The sequence below is a fragment of the Rosa chinensis genome, chromosome 1 (genome assembly GCF_002994745.2).
Source record: "Rosa chinensis cultivar Old Blush chromosome 1, RchiOBHm-V2, whole genome shotgun sequence".
NCBI lineage: Eukaryota > Viridiplantae > Streptophyta > Magnoliopsida > Rosales > Rosaceae > Rosa > Rosa chinensis.
Genome location: NC_037088.1, coordinates 66,590,234 through 66,612,727, shown reverse-complemented (window position 1 = coordinate 66,612,727; position 22,494 = coordinate 66,590,234). Strand labels below are relative to the sequence as shown.

The window sequence follows — 22,494 nt, the reverse complement described above, 5'->3', positions numbered from 1 at the left end:
CTTTCTAGCTTATATATGTATCCTACTTCATTGTCAGGGCGCTATTCTTTGCTCTCTAGCTACCAGCCTACCAGTACTACGAGTTGTCTAGTTGATCACCCTTTCCTGAAGTACGTACACAATCTTCGTAAATCTTCCTTAATTGTTCATTCCATCACTATGTCTGATTGTTAATTCTAGCTTCCAAGTACGTACTGTTATTCCTCCTTTCAGATCTTAACCATACTAATCACTTCTATAATTATTTATATATTTTTCAAATTTTAGGAGCGCGGTTCGGAAAATTGCTGGAGTACGAAGATTTTCCTTGGCTCTGTTAGTAATTCAGAAATAATTTCTTCTAGCATAAGAGAAGGCAAAAAATAGTTATGTCTAACTGTCAGGTACCCTGCTACGATGAGAGCATCATCGAAATGAGGTTAGTTTCCTTAACCTATTATTTTTCTTCAAGAGTGGTGGCTTCATTTCCTTTTGGAGGAAGGACTTCTTCGAGGAGGCCTATCCGACCCTCATTAATTAGTTTAGGTTAATAAAGGATCCATCGATCTTTTTTGTTGAATGGTCAATCCGACCCTAATTTACATTTTTTTCTTGTTCTTCTATCAGCTCTACACCAGGAATTGGTTATGATTTCAACTGTCCTGAGGCTCTATGGCAACATCCAATACGGAAACGTGAACCTGAAGAAACTCAAGCAAGCAACAAAGGGAAAAGGCCAACAGTTGCGGAAGTTCTTTCAGTTTTTAACCCATGGTGGAATACGATACTATTAACTTCATGTGTGATTGCAGTTTTATTTGATCCTTTGTTCTTTTACATTCCATACATCAATGAGAAAGAAAAGTGCATGGGAATCGATAAACAAGTGCGGACTGCAGCTCTGGTTTTCCGATCAGTCACGGACATCACTTTCCTAGTGCATATCATATACCAACTTCGTGAAGCTATCAAATTTGCAGCCTCAAAGGTTCCAAGGGATACAAATTCAAAAAATTGGGAATGTGAATCGGTATCCCGAGCTCAGATGATTAAGTTTGCGACGGAATTTTCTCGCAAATTGTCATGGCGCTCTTTCCTAACTGATGTTTTCGCTATTTTCCCCATGCCACAAGTAAGAGTGAACTTAATTTTCTTTTGGTAGAAAAATTATTATTAGATAGAAATTAGGTTAACCAGCTGTAATTAATGGACTTTTTAACCCACGATTTTTTGTCCAGCTGCTAATACTAGGGTTCTTTTTCGAAATGGGAGGCAGTAACTATTTGGAGAGAAGAAAGATTCTGAGTGGTTTTGTTCTAATCCAATATGTGCCAAGAATTTATCGAATTTATCTATCGTATACTGTGGTTACACATTCCGTATTATGGGTTAAAGGTGCATTCAATTTTTTTCTCTACATCCTTGCGAGTCATGTAAGTTTATTCATCTGACCCCTGCTCAATTCATTATGATTTTCACTTTTTTTTTTTTCTTCCTTTGGATTAGGTAGGATGCTTGAATTAATTAATCGTGCATTTGTCAAGTTCGATCTAATTGTAAAAAAATCTAGACAGCAAATAATGCAGCCGTACTGATATATATAAGTGTATAAGAGTATACTTTGAAATTATAATATTTACCAACGTTATTGCAAGACAATAACTGATTAATTAAAAAAAAGTCATTAATTACATACATAATCCTAGCTTGGTGGATACTGATCCTACTGTAGACAATATTCAAATTTTTGTTCAAACAGATAGTACAATACCAGCACCTTCCAACATCATTAATGTGAGTTTGTTGTCTTTTAGGTACTGGGAGCTTTTTGGTACTTTTTTTCTATTTTTCGAGAGACATCATGTTGGTATCGAAGTTGCATTGATGCAAATCCAAGATCAAGATGCACTTTTTATTGCCATGACAAAACTCCAATTGTAACCGAAGGATTCAATAAAACTACTCTAGGAGATCTTTGCCTTTTAAAAGTTCCATATAATATGACTGAACCACCATTTGATTTCGGGATATTTTTGATGCCCTCAAAAATGATATCCTGGGGCCAATAAATTTTCCAACAAAGATTTGTTTCTGCTTCTGGTGGGGCTTGCGAAATTTAAGGTAATCTTCATTATAAGCGCGTAGTTTATAATTTTTGCCAGCGCAGTTATTAATTAACTAGTATTTCACAATTACTTATCATTTGACAATTTCTTCTGTGGCAGTAATTTTGGCACAAGTTTGGAAACAAGTACCTATCTGTGGGAAAACAGCTTTGCAATTCTTATTTCTATCATCGGCTTGCTATTGTTTTTATATCTCATTGGAAATGTTCAGGTTGGTAATTAATCACCCTTGTTACGTACATATTATATAAACTTGTAGTACGTCTTGTACATAGCAATGATTTGAGGAGGTGATTGATGGAGTTCATCATATGAAACAGTTATATATGGCGAGGGCAACTACAAGAGCGGAGGAGGTAGGAGAGAAGATTCAGACCAAAAAGAACGATATAGAAAAGTGGATGGAAAAAAATGGCCTCCAAGATGACATGAAGGAAGAGATCATGAAAAACATTAAGCAGAAATTGGAAGAGGACATAAATGCAGATCTGGAGAATCTATTCTCTGTTCTTCCCTGGTATACCAAGAAAGCTCTAAAGCGAGTTCTTTGCATGAGTACGCTAAGAAAAGTACGTTCCTCATCACAGTACGCACCCTTCTTAATTTGTGTGTGTGTGTTGTGACTGTTGTCGATTATATATTGTAAGCTTATTAATTAGTGGTCTATATACATATTCAGGTACCAATGCTTAGCCAGATGGATGAAAAAGTTTTGAAAATGATGTGCGACTATCTGAAGCCGGTGAATTACCCAGAGAATACCTTGGTTTTTCAGATGGGAGAACCATTTGATCGAATGGTCTTCATTACAGAAGGGCTTATGTGGACTTACACGACTGCTACTGAGAGAAGTCATTACGGAAAAGCAACAGAACCGGCTACTTCTCCATCCATGGATACCAACTTCCTCAAGACGGGTGATTCTTATGGACACGCGCTTCTGCAGTTTGGATCATCATCTCTTGCGGCACTTCCTACCTCGAACGCAAATGTCCGGTGTCACACAAAGGTTGAGGCGTTTGTTCTCATGGCCAAGGACTTGAAAAACATAGTAACTAAATGCGAACATTTGTGGCCTTTCGACTACAATGCGTCTAAAGATGAGGCGGCGGATCATGTGCCACTACTGGGAAGTCTCAGCAACAAGAAGAGCCAAAGAAGCGTGTATCAACATCGACCACTGGCAACCGTGGGTGATGCGAAGCTGAAGCCTGAAAATCGCCCCTAGCCAGTGATCTAGGGCACTTGTGCATTTGCTTTTACAAGGCGGCTAGAGCTATTGATAAACTCCTAGCCTTCTGTCCTTCGATCATGGGCTACTTTTATTAATTACATATATATCGTCGTTTCGTCCTTGTGTTGCTGTGTACTTTAGCTTTGGTATTTGTTATCGATCGCCAATTGCCTATTTTAGTATCAATTTGAGATTAAAAATAAGATTGAGTATTGATTTTCTTATTCATTCATTTGGTCGGTGTCGGAGTTGTGTGAGCAAATTTCTTTTATTCGAACCAACTGCACGTCTCACGGTCTATACAATATTACATTGCCAGGAGCCCAGGACTCAAAGTTTAAATTTATCTTTTTGTATAGGTGACATATATACACCATCTCAAATTTTTCATGATTAGTTATTTTCTTCAAGTTTCCGTTTGAGGGAGAGCCCAGAAATATATGTTTCTCAACCACCTCACCATCCCCATCTTTATATATATTGTGTATCAATACGTCAGTTGATTGAGTTAATAAATAAACCCTATATATGTAGGAGCTGATGCTTAAACATGCTGATCTAAAAGTGGTGAAAATGATCTGCGACTATTCGAAGCCAGTGATATATGGGGAGAAGAGCAACATTTTTCCAGGCGGCCGGAGGACTGTTGAGAATATATAGATTCCACCTAAGAAAATGGAGACTTTGTGTTGTAACATTTTAATATTTTATTTATTATTGAAATTAAATTTGGGTGAATTTATTTTGTGTTTAATTTCTGAATTTATTTGTGTGTTTAAATTCAGAATTTATTTTGAATTTTATTTTGTAACTCATGGTGTTTTATTTTGGATTTATTTTAGGTTTTAATTCTTGTAACCTATGGCATTTGGTTACTACCCTATTAATTGTAGGGAGTGTCATAAGAGCCTATAAATAGCACAATTTGTTGCATGCTAAAAAATATCAAACTTTTACTCAACTATTCATCCATCAACTTTCTTTCCAAAATCTCCCAAAGAGTCTTGTGTGTTTTTTGGCCAGAGAAATGTGTTCTTTTGGTGGAGCTTTAGGTTCCTCCAATTTGTGCAGATTGGTGGGAGCCACCCAACTTGTTGTTGGGCTGTTGTATCCTGGATGGGACAAGTCAAGGGATTTCTGATGCACCGGCATTGTTCCGCAGAGGGCTTGAATCTCCTTAAAGAGAGCGAGATACCCGCGCCTCAGCCTTTTGTCAACAAGTTTCTCATATAGAAATTATAATTTTATTGTAATTTCACCAACACTTTGTCTAGAGAGTTTATAAAGATTTGGGTCACTCCATCCATTGCTAATTGGTTTTTGATGTGAATTCTAGATTATTTTATCATGGTATCAGAGCATGTTATCCCACATGTGTATGCCTCGTGGCAACACAGGCTTTACGTCACCCAATTTGTCCACATGTATCATGTATATATGACTTGAAAATTCACCACACTTGCGGGGGTGTGTTGAGAGTATAGATCCCACATGAAAAAATAAAGACCTTGGCTATGAGTTTATAAGGGGTTTGGGTCCACTCCATTCATTGCCAATTGGTTTTAGATGTGAACTTCAGATTACTTTATCGAGAACCACTCGACATGATGCTTTTCATAACACAAGGCACTGTTTGGACCTATTCGAGTAGTAGTACTTACTGGAAAACAAAAACTGGGTAGTGCTTCTCCATCAATGCTCACCAAGTCACTCAAGGAAGGCTATTTCAGGCGGGCAGCAGTACCCGACAACCCTTTCTCCAACCTTCCTGGCCTGAACGAGAATGTGAGATCTCATTCAAAAGTGGAAGGCTTTACACTTATGGCCAGCGACTTGAGAAAGGTAGCCATCAAATGCCAAGGCATTTGGAACTTCACCAATGCCCTCAATCCTCAAGAAAGAGAGGAGGTGGCACGCAAGGTTTTAAATATCGGTATCTTCATATCTATCGGTACTTTGAAAAAGGGAGATATCGGAAATATCGGGGATACAGCAAGGTAAGAAAATATCGTTTTTGAAAAAAGTCAATTTATTAGAAATTTAGAACTACATATAAATACATATGAATGTCAACTTCATCTACATCCAAAAAGAGACTCTAGGCGGTTGAAAAGCCACTCGCTGGTCTACGAAAATGCAATAATCAGACCAAGACATATGACCCATATAGTGCGAATTGTAGTGATGAACATGATAGTTATAGATCTCTTTAGAGCTGCCAACTGTTTCCCCTATAAGGGGATAATAAGGATGAACCCAACTGGATGACTGATCATATACTTCTCCATATTGATTACATCCATAAGCATCATAACCAAATTGATTGTTGCCTTTATGAGATTCATTTGAGATCCCATTGCGCTCTGTGCCTAAACCGATAGAGTCAAAACTTAAGGCAATTGAAGAAACATCAGATGGGGTACTTTGATAATCAGTTACACCTCTAGTCCTCCTCTCATATCGGGTCTTCTCTTGAGCACCATGACCAGCTGTTCTCACTCCGTGGTCTTCATCTTGGGTCTCATGATCAAAATTACCTTCATAGGTAAATTGGAATCCTCCATCCACAGAAGATTGTCCATATTCATATCTTTCACCTCCACCACCTGTTCCGCTTCCACCCTCTCCACCATCATCAGAACAATCTTGAGTTGCTATAACACCCCACACATCATCACTATTTGAATTATCTTTTGGGTTTTTAACAACTTCTTCATATAAGACTCTCTCTACGTTGATTCCAGCATTAGTTGCAGTTTCTACAACTTGTGGAAGAGGTCTTCCAGCTTCATCATCGAGATGTGCATGCATAATCCAATCATGAAGTGGATCAATGCTATTATCAAGCGGCTCGCTTGCAACGTGAAGTAGATCTATATAGTTGTTTTCATTGACCACATTATTCTTTGCCTGTTTATCTCGCAGCCGCAGCTTCATGTTGTAGTAGCAGTATACAAGCTTTTCCAACTTCTGATATGCCAAACGGTTCCTTTGCTTGGTATGAATAATAGCAAATGTACTCCAATTTCTCTCACACGCAGAAGAAGAAGCCGTTTGTGCCAAAATACGCATTGCAATTTTCTGCATGTTTGGTGCAGAATACCCACATTGTGTCCACCAATCAGCTGTAAAGCTACTACAATGAGTTACTGCTATAGTAGGTCAACATTTTCTATTAAAGAAATTATGTGTGTGTGTGTGTGTTTTAATGTATACATATATGAATATACCACAAACTTGTATTTCTGGTTTCTCTTGTTTTTCTTGCTATGGTTGACCCAAATGATTCCTTTGCATCTCTAAAGCATACAATCTGCATTAATCATTTGAAAATTGGTCATTTCTAATCCCAAACTTTTTTAAGGTTGTCATCAATAAGAAGTTACCTCATCCACAAATGTATCCGCAATTTCTCCATTTATGTTAAATTATTCGACAACTGTTGCCAAAGAGTTTGTGAAACGTGAGCTATAACCAACATCAAGTCGATAATGAAAATTTGGGTTTAAGAAATGTGCTACAAACAAGAAACCAAAAAGCTATATAATATAGATCTAACTAGGTAATTATCAAGATACAAACGTATTTCGAGATAGAGAAATAATACATGCTGCATGCAATGGTTGACTTAATGTGTTATCCCATAGATCATTGATGATTTTAAGCACCCATTTCTTTCCTCTGCACTCTCTCCTCATCATGTCATCCATATATGGTTCCTTGACTTCCTTCTGCAATGTCATTTGGGCTCATTAGAATAATTGAACCTTTATGGCTTTATCTTCTTTCTATTATTCAACTACAGAGTTACAAACTATATACAGAGTTACAGATATAGTCATAGACTACATAGTACCAAATCTCTCCTCACACAGATTTGCATTTAGACTTTTAGAGAATTACTTCTCAACTAAAATAGCCTTGAGGGTATTTCTCCGGGGTAAAGATTCGCCTAGAGGGGATTTTTTTCCTCACCTAGATTCGCCTTGAGGGGATTTTCTACCCACCTAGATTCACCTTGAGGGGATTTCTCCCCACTCAGATAGTCAGATTTGCCTTTAGGAGATCTCTCTTCACACAGATTTTCATTTAGAGAATTATCGAGTTTTTTTTTTAATTTTTACCTCAAATTTTACAGATATTTCTTCACTTTATCGGCGATATATCGCAGATATCTAATATATTAGAGAAATTTGGCAAAAACGGTAAAAGATAAGATATTTACCCCCTAGATATATCGGTCTGTCGAAAAAAAGAGATATCGGGGGATATATCGGAAATATCGCAGAGATTTAAAACCTTGGTGACACGTACTACCATAGCCGCAGCAGTCCGTCGTTTTCGAAATCAATTACAAGCACCAAAGAAGTTCGGATCAAATCCGTCGGCAGTTGGGGCTCAGAACTCGCCAATAAACATTGTTTAGCTTGCCTAGCTAGCTACTTGGTCCATTTTCCTTTTACAAGGCAACTAGCTAAGCCAACATTGATCTGGCATGGTCTTACACAGGGTGTGCATGCACTTATGTTGTTTTAGATTTGAATATTACAATTAAGGTTGATTAATAAATGTTCTACAATTGGTTTGTGCTTATTGCATTTTTATACTTCAATCACTATTGATTAATTCTCAGCACTCTTTTAAAGATTATTCAAATTAGCTAGCTGTTTGGCTCCAATTTTGTTGTAGCTGGTCAACAGTCTCTTTTCTGCCCGGGCGTGCCAGCACCGTTCGGGTGCGGTCGTCGGAGGTGTCCTTTGACCTGACTTCTTTCAAGCGATTGTGGACGAGAAGAGCACCAACCTTGTCGTGGGATTCTTTGTGCCTCGTGGCGAGGACTTTTGCTGAGCTTCTTCAAAATCACAATCGATACTCAATGTTGTAGATCGAGCAGAGCAAGAACTACTAGGAAGTGAGGAGAACTTGCTAAAGCGTGACTTTAGCTTGGCTGGAAGGTTTGGTAGCACTAATAGTCGGCTCGTGAGGAGACTAGGACTGGAGTATGACTACCGGTAAGAGAAGGAGAAGGTTGCTCTAGAGAGGCTTGGATAATCTTAGAGATTGTTGTTGTGAATTGTGTGTTGAAGTGTTTCATTGTAACCTCTATTTATAGGCTACCATGCCAAAGTGTTTAGCATTAAACAAATGATAGTGGAGCATTAATTGGAGATAAGAAATGATGAATTTTGGAGATAAGGAAGCATAATTGGAGATAAAGAATGATGAATTTCGGAGATAAGGAGATAAGGAAGCATAATTGGAGATAAAGAATGATGAATTTTGGAGATAAGGAAGCACTTTCGGCTCCTTTATTCCTTCAATTATATCTCTATCAAGAATTCAGATTTTGACCGTGACTTCTTCATAACAAATGTTCCACTATGAGTGCATATCATTCTGGTAAAATTTCAGAGCTTTTGATATAATGGTTGGGCTGGAAACGCTGCTGGACCTCTTACAGGTCCAGTTTTCCAGTTTTGCTTCTGTAGAAAATTGGACCGATCTTTTGAAGGCCTTCCACTTCTATCTGGATCTTACACTCTTCATAAGAAATGTTTCTTAGGATGTCTAGAATGGATATGCAGAGTTTCAGATCATTTTGAGTTCATTTGGTTAAGTGTCCGCTCCTTCTTCCTTGCTTGGCTCGGTTTCTCCTAGCCGAAGCAGGAAAATGTGCAAAAGTTGACTTTTCATGCTTCCATGCTTCCATAGTAGGCTTTAGGGCTAATTACTGTTTAGTACCCTGTGGTTTTAGTCCAACATCAATTCAGTCCCTCGACTTTCAATTTCATCAAAAACACCCCTACAATATCATTTTCTCATCCAGTAGGTCCCCCGTCGGGATTCCGTCAATTTTAGCCGTTAACTGCTGACGTGGCAGTCCAACTCAGCAAAAGTGGGACCCACATGAAAGTCAAATACCGAAAATGACCCTAGCCAACCAAATATGGAAACATCCAAAATAATCCCAAATTTTGAGGTTAGGGAGAATCGAACCCAAACCACAATGCATGCAAAGCAAGGCCCCAACCACCATGCCACTTGCACAACAATGATATATGTCAAACAACATAATATATATATCTGTATACCCAACCAGATATGGAAATATCCAAAATAAGGCCTAAAATTTAGGGTTAGGGAGATTCGAACCCAGACCACCATGCATGCAAAGCCAAACCCCAACCACCACGCCAGTTGCACGACATTGATATATGTCAAACAACATAATATATATATATATATATATATATATATATATATATATATATACAGATCCTATCCAGAGCGAGGTTAGGGTTTAGGGTCACTTTTCGGTCGCATATCCACATCTCAACCGTTCAGTTTTTAGGTACTAATGTATAGATCATCTCTGCAAAATTTCAACGAAATTGATGGTCTTTAAGGTATCTAACTCGCTTAAACCAATGAACGAACTGAATCTGTCCAACCTGAACCGTACTAGCTTTAAGGCAATTATCAATGCCTTAACGACCATCAATTTGGCTGAAATTTTGCAGAGATGATCTATACATTAGTACCTAGAAACTGAACGGTTGAGATGTGGATATGCGACCGAAAAGTGACCCTAAACCCTAACCTCGCTCTGAAATTTCAAAGCGATGCCTCGCTCTGGATAGGATCTGTATATATATATATATATATATATATATCTGTATTCCCAACAAAATTTGGGAAAATCCAAAATAAACCCCAAATTTTGGGGTTAGGGAGATTCGAACCCAAACCACTATGCATGCAAAGCAATGCCCCAACCACCATGCCACTTACACGACATTGATATTTCTCAAACAACATAATATATAAATATATATATATATATATCATATATATAATTTATATATATATATATTATGTTGACATAATATATAAATATATATATTTATATTATGTCAACAAATATATATATCTATACTATTATTAAGAGAAGAGGTGTTGTTAGCCAAAGTGGGCGTGAAAAGACAATAAAACCCTTATATCTTATATTAATTTTAAATAATTTTTATAATTGAGTGGTAGTATGGTAAATAGCAAAATTAAAAATCATATAAAAAATAAAATAAATAATTTTTCAAATAGTTAACCACCCATGTCTGCAATAACCACCCACAATTCAGATAACTTCCCACTTTCTTTTTTCTCAAATAACTTTTATTTTTTTCTCAATATAATAATTATAAAAATTTTGCACATGCTGAGCATGTGAGCAAAAAACTAGTTATATATTATGTCAACATATATATCTATACTATTATTAAGAGAAGAGAGTTTGTCAGCCAAAACATAATTTTTTTACCAAAATATCCCTCAAATATTAAAAAACATTTGAACTGAAATATTTGAGAAAGACAAAATTGCCAATTCACAAATAAAAGAAAAACAAAATATGTGCAACAATTTTCTCCACATTCTGTGGAATAACTTCCCACATAATTATCCACACCCATAGGATGTGTTTGGTGTCTAGTATATATTATATTATACTAGACTCTTAACACACGCTCACGCGTGTGTCAATTGGCTTTTTAAATTTTTTTTTATACTTTATTTGTGTCTATAATATTTTGTTTGAGTTTTTATTAGTATTTCTAAAAAAAGAGTTTGTTTTAGTAATTTATGTAAAAAATGTTTATTTTTATGAAATTATGAATAACTTTTTCTTAAAAAAAAAAAAAGAAGAATAATTTTTGTTTAATAAGTAATTTTTTATATTTAAACTGCCAACTCTAAAAAGAAAAAAAATAGAAACTGCCATTGCAGTTAACAAAACTCCAATTTTTTTTTTTTGTAATATCTTCAATTCAATCTGCTATTATATTTACTATTTTATCCTTCATGTGTTAAATTATAGATTTTTAGACTATAATCAAAGAAGGGTAAATTGTGAGTTTTTAAAAATTTAACCATAAGCCTTATTGGCTTAATTAATACTGATGATTAATATAATATATATATATATAATTAATATATATATATATATATATATATTATGTTGACATAATATATAAAATAAATCCCAGATTTTGTTGACATATACAGATATATATATTATGTTGTTTGACATATATCAATGGTATGCAAGTGGCATGGTGGTTGGGGCTTTTCTTTGCATGCATTGTGGTTTGGGTTTGAATCTCACTAACCCCAAAATTTTGGGTTTTATTTTGGATTTTCCCAGATTTTGTTGGGTATACAGATATATATATATTATGTTGTTTGACATATATCAATGTTGTGCAACTGGCGTGGTGGTTGGTGTTTGGCTTTGCATGCACGGTGGTCTAGGTTCGAATCTCCCTAACCCCAAGTTTTGGGGCTTATTTTGGATATTTCCATATCTGGTTGGGTATATATATATATATATATATATATATATATATATATATATATATATATATTATGTTGTTTAACATATATCAATGTCGTGCAAGTGGCATGGTGGTTGGGGCTTTGCTTTGCATGCATTGTTGTCTGGGTTCGATTCTCCCTAACCTCAAAATTTGGGGATTATTTTGGATTTTTCCATATTTGGTTGGCCAGGGTCATTTTCGGTATTTGACTTTCATGTGGGTCCCACTTTCGCTAAGTTGGACTGCCACGTCAGCAGTTAACGACTGAAATTGACGAAATCCCGACAGAGGGACCTATTGGACGAGAAAATGATATTGCAGGAGTGTTTTTGCTGAAATTGAAAGTTGAGGGACTGAATTGATGTTGGATTAAAACCACAGGGTACTAAACAGTAATTAGCCCTAGGCTTTATTTAGCCTCTAAATATATATTTCGAACTTGTCGACAGTATATCGCTTGAGCCACTGACATTGGCTCAATTTCTCCAAGACATGCCTTGTCAGGACAAAATGCTCATTTTGGGTCCAAACATTGCCCCCCAGACCTTGAAGTCAAAGGTCTTCTTCTTGACTGATGAGGTCTTGAATCAGCACTACTCTTATAATGTTGTTGCTCCAAAGCCACTTGTATTGGCTTAACTGTTTCCATATAGGCCTCTAAATAGGCCATAAAGCTTGAATGCCACTACTGAATTGCCTTTGTCATGTACTGACGCTTCCTTTGCCAACTTTATTGCCCCCCATGGATCTGGCGAAACTTGGGCAGGTTGTACGAAATCATAAATTTAGCATGCCCCCCATGCGAAGGAGACTGCTTTTGATCGCGAATGAGGATCCTTTTCTTCCTTGGTGGTAGCTTCGCCAGGTGTATAGCAAAAAGTATCTGCCTTATTCGCTGGCTCTCTGTTGATTTTCTCAAATGTAGGTGTTGGAGCCGCTTTCCTGGCTAGATCAAGGCCTATAGTACTTGGCGAAATAAGATGCAAAATAGCAAACTGTTTGTTGTCATTTAATCCTTCGCGAGTCTTATGCCGAAGAGGATGATTGGATCATGGCTATCGACATCATGACGTGTGACCAATTGACTTGGTTCATAAACTCTCGCAAGCGTACGAATCGTTGTCAAGTAAGGGAAGTATTAAAACCTAGATTATCGTACCTCGGGGATTAGGTGTTGGACCTAACCGAGGTAATTGGCGCTAGAGTGACTTAAAAGCATACAATGAAAAATAAAAATAAAATAAAATAATATTCACAAGGCACCAAGCCTCGGCAATGCTCGGCTTAGCTCACACTAAGCCTAATCAAAGCCACTAACTTGTAGCCCAAATGAGTTATGCACAATGGAAGATAGAATTTTGTTTGGGAATTTTGAATTGAGAATTAACTAAATTAAATTCAAACTAAAATAAAAACAAACAACTAATTATCAAGCAAGAAATTAAAATTTGGATTTTCAAATTAATGGGAACATGGGAGTGTCGGGTGATTCACACTAACTATCTTGCAAATATCGATACCAATTTCACAAATGCATGCATTTCCTATATGTGTTAAGTCCCGTATTTAGTACCGGTCAAGGCTACTAAACCAATTATCCTTTCGGTGTATCGATTATGCCGGTTAGGGCCACAATCAACTCTCTAACTTAGGCATTACGCCGGTTAAGGCCGCAATATCTAAAATTAGAGGCCTAGAGTGCAAGATAATAGAGACCCAAGCAATTAAGCTTAGCTACAATTAAGCTAGCTAATGGTTACCACACTTAAATCCTAGATGCAACAAGACCAATAAGTTGTCAATTTATCAATCTATTCATCACAATTGCCCACAACATAATTTCAAATGGTGACAAGGCCTAGAAACATGCTTCTAAGGACCAATACATTCGGATTTAAAGCATACACAATGAAAATTGCATTTATTAAAATTAAAACATCAATATTTATACAAGATGAGTTAGGGCTTCACAACCCTAACTCCCAAAATTGAAATACTCACAACCCATTATCAAATACATCATCAAATACATAAGAAATTAAGAGAAATGATAGAGGAAAGAAGGAACACAAGCTAAGCTCACAAATTGCTAGAGGCAAATATGAACCCAACTTGAAATTAAGTCCCCACTCTTTACCAAAGTCAAAATCTCTTGTGGTGATGAAGCCTTGATGATGTGAAGTGAAAACCCTTAATTCCTCCTTCCAATCTTGAGAGAAAATGGTAAGAGATTTAAAAATGGAGGAAAGAGAGAGAGATGGAGGTGGGTTCGGCACTGTTGGAGAAGGAAGAGAGAATTCGGGTGTGGGGTGTGATGTTGTGTGTGTGTGAGAGAGAGGATCTGATAGGATATATGGGGTGGTGGTGCGGCGCTTGATCTCCAGGGTTTTTTTTCGAAAGGGTGAATGGTGATGAATATATATGTGTGGCTGATGTGTTCTGTTCGTACTTGAGAGAATTAAGGTTAATTAAACACTGGGCTGGGCTGAGGTGATGGACTACGAATGGTTGGCACGCTGTGATGGCTGGGAAAGAAAGGAAAAGTGGATAAAATAGGATATGCAGCTGGCACGTGGGTATAAAGAACAGCCCAAATATGATGGCTATTCAATTAGTTTAATTAAGCCACACATGCAGATGCACTTCCGTTTTCTTTAATTAAACCAAAGTTGGTTTAATTAATTGTTAAGCCATTTTCTCCAATAAGCTTCAATTTGCTGCCCCATTTTCATTTTTGTCTCATTTTCTTATGAGTGATCAAGTTTTGTCCCTTTCAATGTATTGACTCAAGGTTGACTTCCGTCTTTTTGTCGAAAACTCAATTTGCTCCAATTTCGCCTCATTTTCTCACGATTTCAGTAACTCCGCTTATTTTCTACAAAATAAATAAAAATGGATTAATTACATATTAATTGACATGGGGATTTGTTTATTTATAGTGTTTTAGATATAATTACACGCATATAAATGCATATAATCACCAAGTGAAACCACCATATTTTGCTGCAACTTTAGCATCTAAAACCGCATCGGTTTTAATCATGTTTTAATTAAAAAACATCAGGCCACTATGCTGGCCCTGCGGTGGTAAGAAAAGGTGGAATATCTTCACTATCGCCTTAGATGCGATTCTCAAGATGGAATAATGATTCATTAATTATCAACTAGGGCCACTCATTGGCCCAGCTAATAAATTAATCTCCAAAATATCTGAGCTATAAATCAAGGTGTAATGGAGAAGTATTCCTTCCGACCTAGAAATGGCATCTAAGAAACCATTCGTTATCGATCAGGCAGATGAAATCACTGAGAAAGCCGCATTCACCTGGCGAACTAACATGAGTATTCGATGTAGAAGTCAGACCGGAGAGGAGAGAAGTCGACTGATGGGCTTTGGTGGCTGTGATAGTCAAGCGAGTCTGGGTCCCACACCTCGCGATCGTTTTCCAGATGATGCTATGGCCTATTATGGGCTTCCCATAGAGGCTCTTCGGCAGGTGCTTAGTGATTTTAGCAGTTGGGGACCAAGGAGGAAAGTGGGCTTCTGGCCTACCGTCGCTCCTGAGGAAAATGTTTGGTATCAGGAGGTTCGAGCGAGAGATTTGGCCCGATGGGATGCCGTGGGTATCACCCAAACCATCAATCTATGCTTCTGTCTTCCCCATAATACTAGCCCTGCACCGCTAGCCGGCGCTCTTTGCTTCTGGAACACCTCCAGCAATACATTCGATTTCCAGTTTGGGCAGATGACATAACTCTGCTGGATGTTCTTACCATCACGAGGTTGCCCATTGACTTTGACCCCTATGTGCATGGTCAGTTTGATGGCATTCAATTTTCTTTGAGAATGGATATGGCTGGTCGAGGGCATCACAGCAAATCCTACCAATTCTTGCGCGACTATTACTGCACCCAGCGTGACCATACAGGAGGTATCGTATTCCTGGAATTCTGGCTTTGCAAATTTATCTTTTGCACTTCTTCCAACAAATCTACTGGGCCCTGGAATTCTCTGGCCACTGCTCTCTACAATGGTATTTGCGTTGGCCTTGGGCAACCTGTATTGGGTGCGTTATATCGCTCCCTTTATAGAGCCGTAATGCGCCCATTTGATACCGACATTAGTGGCCCCTTCTGGATCCTTGCCTTTTGGCTGCAGATTTATTTCCCTCTCTTCCGTCGCGGTGATATTCCAAAGGAACCTCCAGTTGATTCCCTTTTGGGGAATTGGCTTTGCCGCAACGTAAGGTATCGAGCTCCACCCTACTCCAAGTGTTTTATTTACTTGTACTTGTTGGGAGAGATGTCGGACCCAAAAATAGTCATTTGTAGGCGATTCCCTCCTCCCCTTGATGATGGCTTTCTGCCTAGTGGACGGGATCATAGTGAAAGAGCCCTCCTAGCCTTTTGTCGCGTCATCTCCTGCTTGGATATTTGTCTTGCCACCGATCGCGTAAGTTACGAGCTCTACACCCCTACCCACTTTGCTCGCCAATTTGGGTTGGCCCAGTTGGTACCCTGGCCTCTGGTTGATTCTGCCAATTACTACACCTCTTGGCGGAGATTAGCCCCGCCTGGGTCTGCCCCCTTTCAGAGTCAGTTTACTTTGATAGTGATTCCCCCTTGGGTCAGAGCGCTATACCCCATCAACGATGTCGATGATGACTATGCTGATTGGTGGAAAAAAGTGTCAGTGAACTGTTGGGACCCGCCACATGACGAACTCTTCGTCCTAATCTTTCGTGGCATGAGTAGCCCTGGTCTGGAGGACCGCGAGATTCTTGAGCGCTTCTCCAAACCTGCAGCACAACCCCCGCTACATATTCTACCTTCTCGCTCATCGCGTCCAGGGATACAAATCCACGAGCCTAGGGAAACAGTAAGTTTTTGTCTTTCTTCACCATTCATTTTCCTTGTGTTGATTTTCCCGCTCTTATTCCTGAGTGTGTTTTGCAGCAAACTACTCGGAGTAGGACAACCTCTGTTCAGGCTGGGAAACAAAAGGCAATAGCAGAGGAGACTTCTGAGGGAGAGTCTTCGCATGATGAAGATCCCGCTGAGGTAATTTGGTTTAAGAACGATCCCAAACTTGTATATTTGGTGCTTCCCCCCATTTTGAGTTATGACTCTTTTCTCGTACAGGCCACTGCTGTCTTTGCTTGCAAACGCGATCGAGCTCAATTCGTCGAAGAGAGTTTTGAAGATGACGAACCTCTGGGAATGTGATTGGTAAACTCCGGCCCCGTCTTATCCTATTTAAATTTTAGAATCTGGCAGGATTTTCACTATGTATCTTTTGACAAGTCCATCAAATGACCACTGATCCCTCTCGCCTGAGCGAGGCTGGACCCTCAACCACTGCAGAAGAGCCAACTCTCTCGCTAGTTCAAGCATCAACTAACTCCGTGGCGCCTCTTCCGTCTCCCACATCTACAGAGCATCTGCAAGGTCCTACCATCCTAATAACTATCTCCGATGACGACTCCTCGGAGCATGAAAGTGTGGAAAGCCACTCTGAGGATTCTGCCGCTTATAAGGAACTGATGACAACAGAGATTCTCGCGGCACTAGAGGTCCAAGAGGTGAATGAGGTGAGGCCTCTTCCTCTTGGTGACCACGTACCAGATATTGACCCGACAACTCGAGAGGTAAGCCATTGTTTGGCCAATACTTTCCATTTCCCTTTAGATCCAACCCCGCTCTCTGATATTTCTGAACCTGACCAGGATTCTGTTTGTACCGAGGAGGTGGCTGCAAACGCTGCTGGTCTTATCGGTGGGACAGTCGCCCCAGAGATGGAAAATGATACTGACGGTGGTAGTGCCCCTCAAGTCTCGCGAACAAATGAGACAACCGTCTAAGCTGAGGGCTCTGTGCTTAAATCTGCTCCACTTGCCCATGGTGAGCCGCGAGTTGAGTTTCTAGATTCTCCTGCGGCTGAAGGGACAGACCAACCTGTTGAAGATGAAGAAACTGAGGAAGCTGTCCACCTTTTTGCATTGGTGGTTCATGATCCTGTGGCGCCTCCGCCGCCTCCTCCTCCTACCAGATTCGAGAGATTGATGAGGGTGTTGGAGGTAACTCTTCCTTCTGCTGTGGATGAGGCTAAGATGGCGTTTCACGAACATCTGGGTCCTCGGGTATTGGAGACTGACATTCTCTCGCGAGTCTTGGAAGCTCTAAGGTATCTTCTCCAGGAGAAGGCTTTGACTCAGCGGCAATTTAGTGCTATCGACTCTCTGCTGAATGAACTTGGTAGGGCCCGCCAACGTCAATCGGCCGCGAACGCCCAAGACCAAGACGCTCAAGAGGCTTTGAATAGTGTCTCTCGAGAAATGGACATCTCTCGCGATATTTTAAATGAGCGAGCCATCCTCCCGCGGGAACTACAAATCCAAAGGTCCGACTTCAAACTTCAGATCGAGGACCTCCAAGCCCATTTAGCCTTTGTTGAGAATGCGATTGTTGCCGAAGAAGCTTAACTCGATGAACCTTTGGCTGCTTCTGAAGAAATGGGCCGCAACCTAGCCCGTATCTGAGAACGGGCCACTCAGGCTGAAGCTGCTGCCATTGCAACGAAACTCCGCGTTGAGGAACTTTGTTTGAAATTGAGCTTTGAGGGCCAATCTTTGTAGGCCCCCTCGAAAACTATTCGGTCTCCTTACATGCCAATAATCCCTTCTTTTCCTAGATTTAAGGCATTAATCACTCGTTGAAAAACAACAGTCATGAAAAATAATCTCGTGAATAGAACAGTTACCTCCTTGAAAACCGTTCGGTCTCCTCACATGCTGCTAATCCTCTAATAATAGCTAACTCCTCAAAAACCGCTCATCACATGCTGTTAATCCCTTTTTTCCCGAGATTTGGAATAAATAATCTCGATTTACTGACATCGGTTTTGAAATTGAGCTTCATCCAAGGGTGGGGATTTGCCTGAAGTCCTTATAAATATTTGTATTTCAGGAAGGGAATACTCACAACAACTTTTCTGAAATATTCAAGAAATAGCCTTTCAGTCCTTGCTTCTTTTTCTCCTTCTTCACAAATGTTCCCCTCATGAAATGACCTTTAGCCTCTAAATTTTAGGCTTTATGGCGTAATCTTAAGCCTGGGTTAGGCCTTATGGCGTAATCTTAGGCAACCCCTTGTTTCGTCCTTTTGGAATCCTGCAACGATAATGCCAGGCTTCAGATTGGTTTAGAAACGCGAGGGGGCTCCGAGTGTGGGATCCACGATCATGCGAGATCATCTTTGTTAGAATCCCACACGCGGAGCGAAACGGAGAAAGGGAGGACGACCACTCTGAGGTTCGTCTTTCCTCCTCCCGTTTCCTTCATTCTGGACCCGACCCATGTTGTGCCCTCCAGATGGAAGGGGCTTTGGTTGTCACCTCCTTCTCCCTCTTCTTGATAGAATCTTGGAGGGATGAGAAGGGATGGGCTCTTTGAAGGAATGGGTTCAAGCTACAGAATGGTTGTTCCTATACTTCATGTCCAACCAATGGTGGTTACCATGGCTAGAGGGGATGCAGAGACTCAAGCTGATATTCGGTTCCTTCACTCTCTGCCCCTCCCGGAGATAATGGCGTGGCTCAACCCGGAGATAATGGCGTGGCTCAACCCGTCGTTGGATTCCATAGCTGCTTCCAATTGAGGGGGCTTGGAGGCTCCATTTTCTTTCATTGGAGTCTCCCCTTCTCATGGATAATGGTGTTGGCCAAGCCTATATTGGATTCCTCTGCCGCTTCCATGTAAAGGGGGCGCGGGGGCTCCGTTACTCCTCTTTTTCCTTCCCTGAAGTCTGCCCCTCCTTGGGATAATGGCGTGGCTCAACCCGACGTTGGATTCCATAGCTGCTTCCACTTGAGAAAAGATTCAGAAGATATCCGAAGATTCCTGTTTTGTATTCTAGCCACTTTTGGCTTTGTAATGAATGTACTGCTTTTGGCCGCAAAGCCACTTTATCAATACAATAATATTTTCTTATCCTGATATTAAAATATCTATGAGAAGCTGAGTCAACTTGTCTCATAAGGCCCCAAATATAAGACCTATAGTTGTATATTGAAAATAATATGAACTTTTAAAATATGCTCCGCGTCAAAAAGAGCCTCGCGGCGAGGGTTTTGAGAAAATATGTATGTTTTAGATCCACTTGCTGGCTCCCAACTCAAAACTCTTAGCGCCAATAACTCCTTCTTTTCCAAGATTTAAGGCACTAATCACTCGTTGAAAAACAACAATCGTGAAAAATAATCTCGTGAAAAAAACAGTTACCTCCTCGAAAACCGTTCGGTTTCCCCACATGCTATTAATCCTCTAATAATAGCTAACTCCTCAAAAACCGCTCCTCACATGCTGCTAGTCCCTTTTTTCCCGAGATTTGGAATCACTAATCTCAATTTACTGACATCGGTTTTGAAATTGAGCTTCATCCAAGGGTAGATATTTGCATGCCTATATCTTCCTCTACATTATAAACCCAAATTTCCAATCCCAAAATCATTTCATCAACTCAAATATTTCTAACAGCAATCTTTCTTAATTACTCATCATCATCACTCTTCAATTCTCGCATTCTCTCAATCCATCACCAATGGAACCACAAAACCGGCATCCAACCGAGGATGGAAGAAGTAACAAAGTAGCCGGGAGTAGTGCTAACATGCTTCGCAGGAAGAGCAGTACTAGGTGGATTCCTACTACAGATCATATAAGAATCCTCAAGGAGCTTTTCTACAACAAGGGAGTTAGGTCCCCAACTATAGAGCAGGTTCAGAGGATCTGTCTCCAGCTGAAATGGTACGGCAAGATCGAGTTCAAGAATGTCTATTATTGGTTCGTCAACCAAAGGGCTAGAGAAAAGCAGAAGAAGAGGTCCACTTCGGATGTTCATGTGCCCATGCAAAGATCAGGGCTTGTTGGCAATGATAATGTTACCAATTGGAAACATGAGGATCAATATATTAACTTTGGATCTTCTGCACCTGCTTCTGCTTCTTCCGCTGGTGTGATGATTGCTTTTAACGGGCAGATGGGGAACTATGGCGGTTATGGATCTATGAACATGGAGAAGAGTGCTAGGGATTGTTCAATCTCAGCTGGAGGGGAAACTAGTTCTACTTTCTTTGACATGAATGTAGAACAAACTTTCATGGAACAAAGAGAAGAAGATCACCAGGAGATTGAAACCCTTTCACTGTTTCCCGTGCATGGTGAGGACATCTTTGGCAACATGAAGACTACTTCCGATGGAGGTAGCGGTCACGGTGCACTACAACAGAAAGTCTTTTTAGCGACCAAGTTTTTTGCGAGGAATTTATTTTCCTCAGTAAATGTCACTTTTTACGAGGAAGATTTCAATTCCTCACTAAATGTCATTAGGTTTTCTGCTAGAAACATATTTTCCTCACTATACACCACTTTCTACGACGAATATTTTTGTTCATCACTAAAGGTGACCATAGTTTGGTCTCCTAAATCATCAAGTTATTAGCGAGGAAATATGAGACTAGGGTGAGGAATTTTTTCATCGCGAAAACGACATTCAACGAGGAAATAATGATTTCATCGTTATTAGTTTGGCGGAAAATTATGTAAAATCCGCCAAATTCAATGGCGACAAAATTATGGATTCCTCGCTAAAAGCCCGTATTTTATGATGAACTATTTCCTCGTGAAAAGAAGCAATTAGCGAGGAAATAACGATTTCGTCGTTATTAGTTTGGCGGAAAATTATGTAAAACCCGCCAAATTCAATGGCGACAAAATTATGGTTTCCTCACTAAAAGCCCGTGTTTTACGATGAACTATTTCCTCGTGAAAATAAGCAATTAGCGAGGAAATAACGATTTTGTCGTTACTTGTTTGGCGGAAATTTATTTAAAACCCGCCAAATTCAATGGCGACAAAATTATGGTTTCCTCGCTAAAAGCCCGTGTTTTATGATGAACTATTTCCTCGTGAAAAGAAGCAATTAGCGAGGAAATAATGATTTCATCATTACAAACCCGCCAAATTCAATAGCGACAAAATTATGGTTTCTTCGCTAAAAGCCCATGTTTTACGATGAACTATTTCCTCGTGAAAAGAAGCAATTAGCGAGGAAATAACGATTTCGTCGTTACTTGTTTGGCGGAAAATTATTTAAAACCCGCCAAATTTAATAGGGACGAATGTAAGAATTCCTCGCAAAAAGTCTTATTTCAGCGATGATTGATCTCTTTGCCCTTGATGCATTTAGCGAGGATCTAATTATTTCATCGCTGTAGGTTTTGGTGGGAAAAAAAATAAGGGAGAAAAATTGGCGGTATTAAAAAAGAAAAAGAGCGGGTAGATTTTTTCTTTTGGTGGGCAGTAAAAAATAGTAGTAATTAAGATTGTAATAAAAAAAAAATAAATAATAAAACATATAAAAGAGAACTAAGAGGACAAAACTCTACTTGTTAGTTTCTCCTTATCAGCTCTCTCTGAAACTCTCCTTGTGGGTAGGTATCTAAAATCTTATTGTTGTTTTGTTTTGTTTGATTAATCATGGTTTGTTTTGTTTAATCTAGGGGTCGTCAACGGGCCGGGCCCGGATTCATAGCGGGCTTGGGCCGGGCCTGGCCGGGCCTTGCTATAATTTTAAATAATTGCGGGCCGGGCCGGGCCGGGCTTTATTAAAAATCAAAGGATCCAAGCCCGTCCATATAAAGCGGGCCTTGCGGGCTTTTTCGGGCCGGGCCGGGCTTGGCCTTGAGGGCTTTTTTGGGCCGGGCCTTGCGGGCTTTATTTATAAA

General features: G+C 39.5%; 1 protein-coding gene and 1 pseudogene across 1 annotated transcript; both read left to right on the top strand.

Moving 5' to 3' along the window:
* Window positions 1–288: 288 nt before the first annotated feature.
* LOC112176111 lies at window positions 289–3,348 on the top strand (annotated as a pseudogene).
* Window positions 3,349–20,245: 16,897 nt separating this feature from the next.
* Window positions 20,246–21,209, top strand: LOC112172634 (protein WUSCHEL). Its single transcript, XM_024310039.2, has one exon. The coding sequence runs from the start codon at window positions 20,310–20,312 to the stop codon at window positions 21,207–21,209; it is 900 nt and encodes a 299-aa protein (XP_024165807.1). The 5' UTR covers window positions 20,246–20,309.
* The last annotated feature ends 1,285 nt before the right edge of the window (window positions 21,210–22,494 follow it).

Excerpts from the sequence above, each read along its gene's own strand:
- LOC112172634 (XM_024310039.2), top strand. The coding sequence starts at position 20,310 with ATGGAACCACAAAACCGGCATCCAACCGAGGATGGAAGAAGTAACAAA.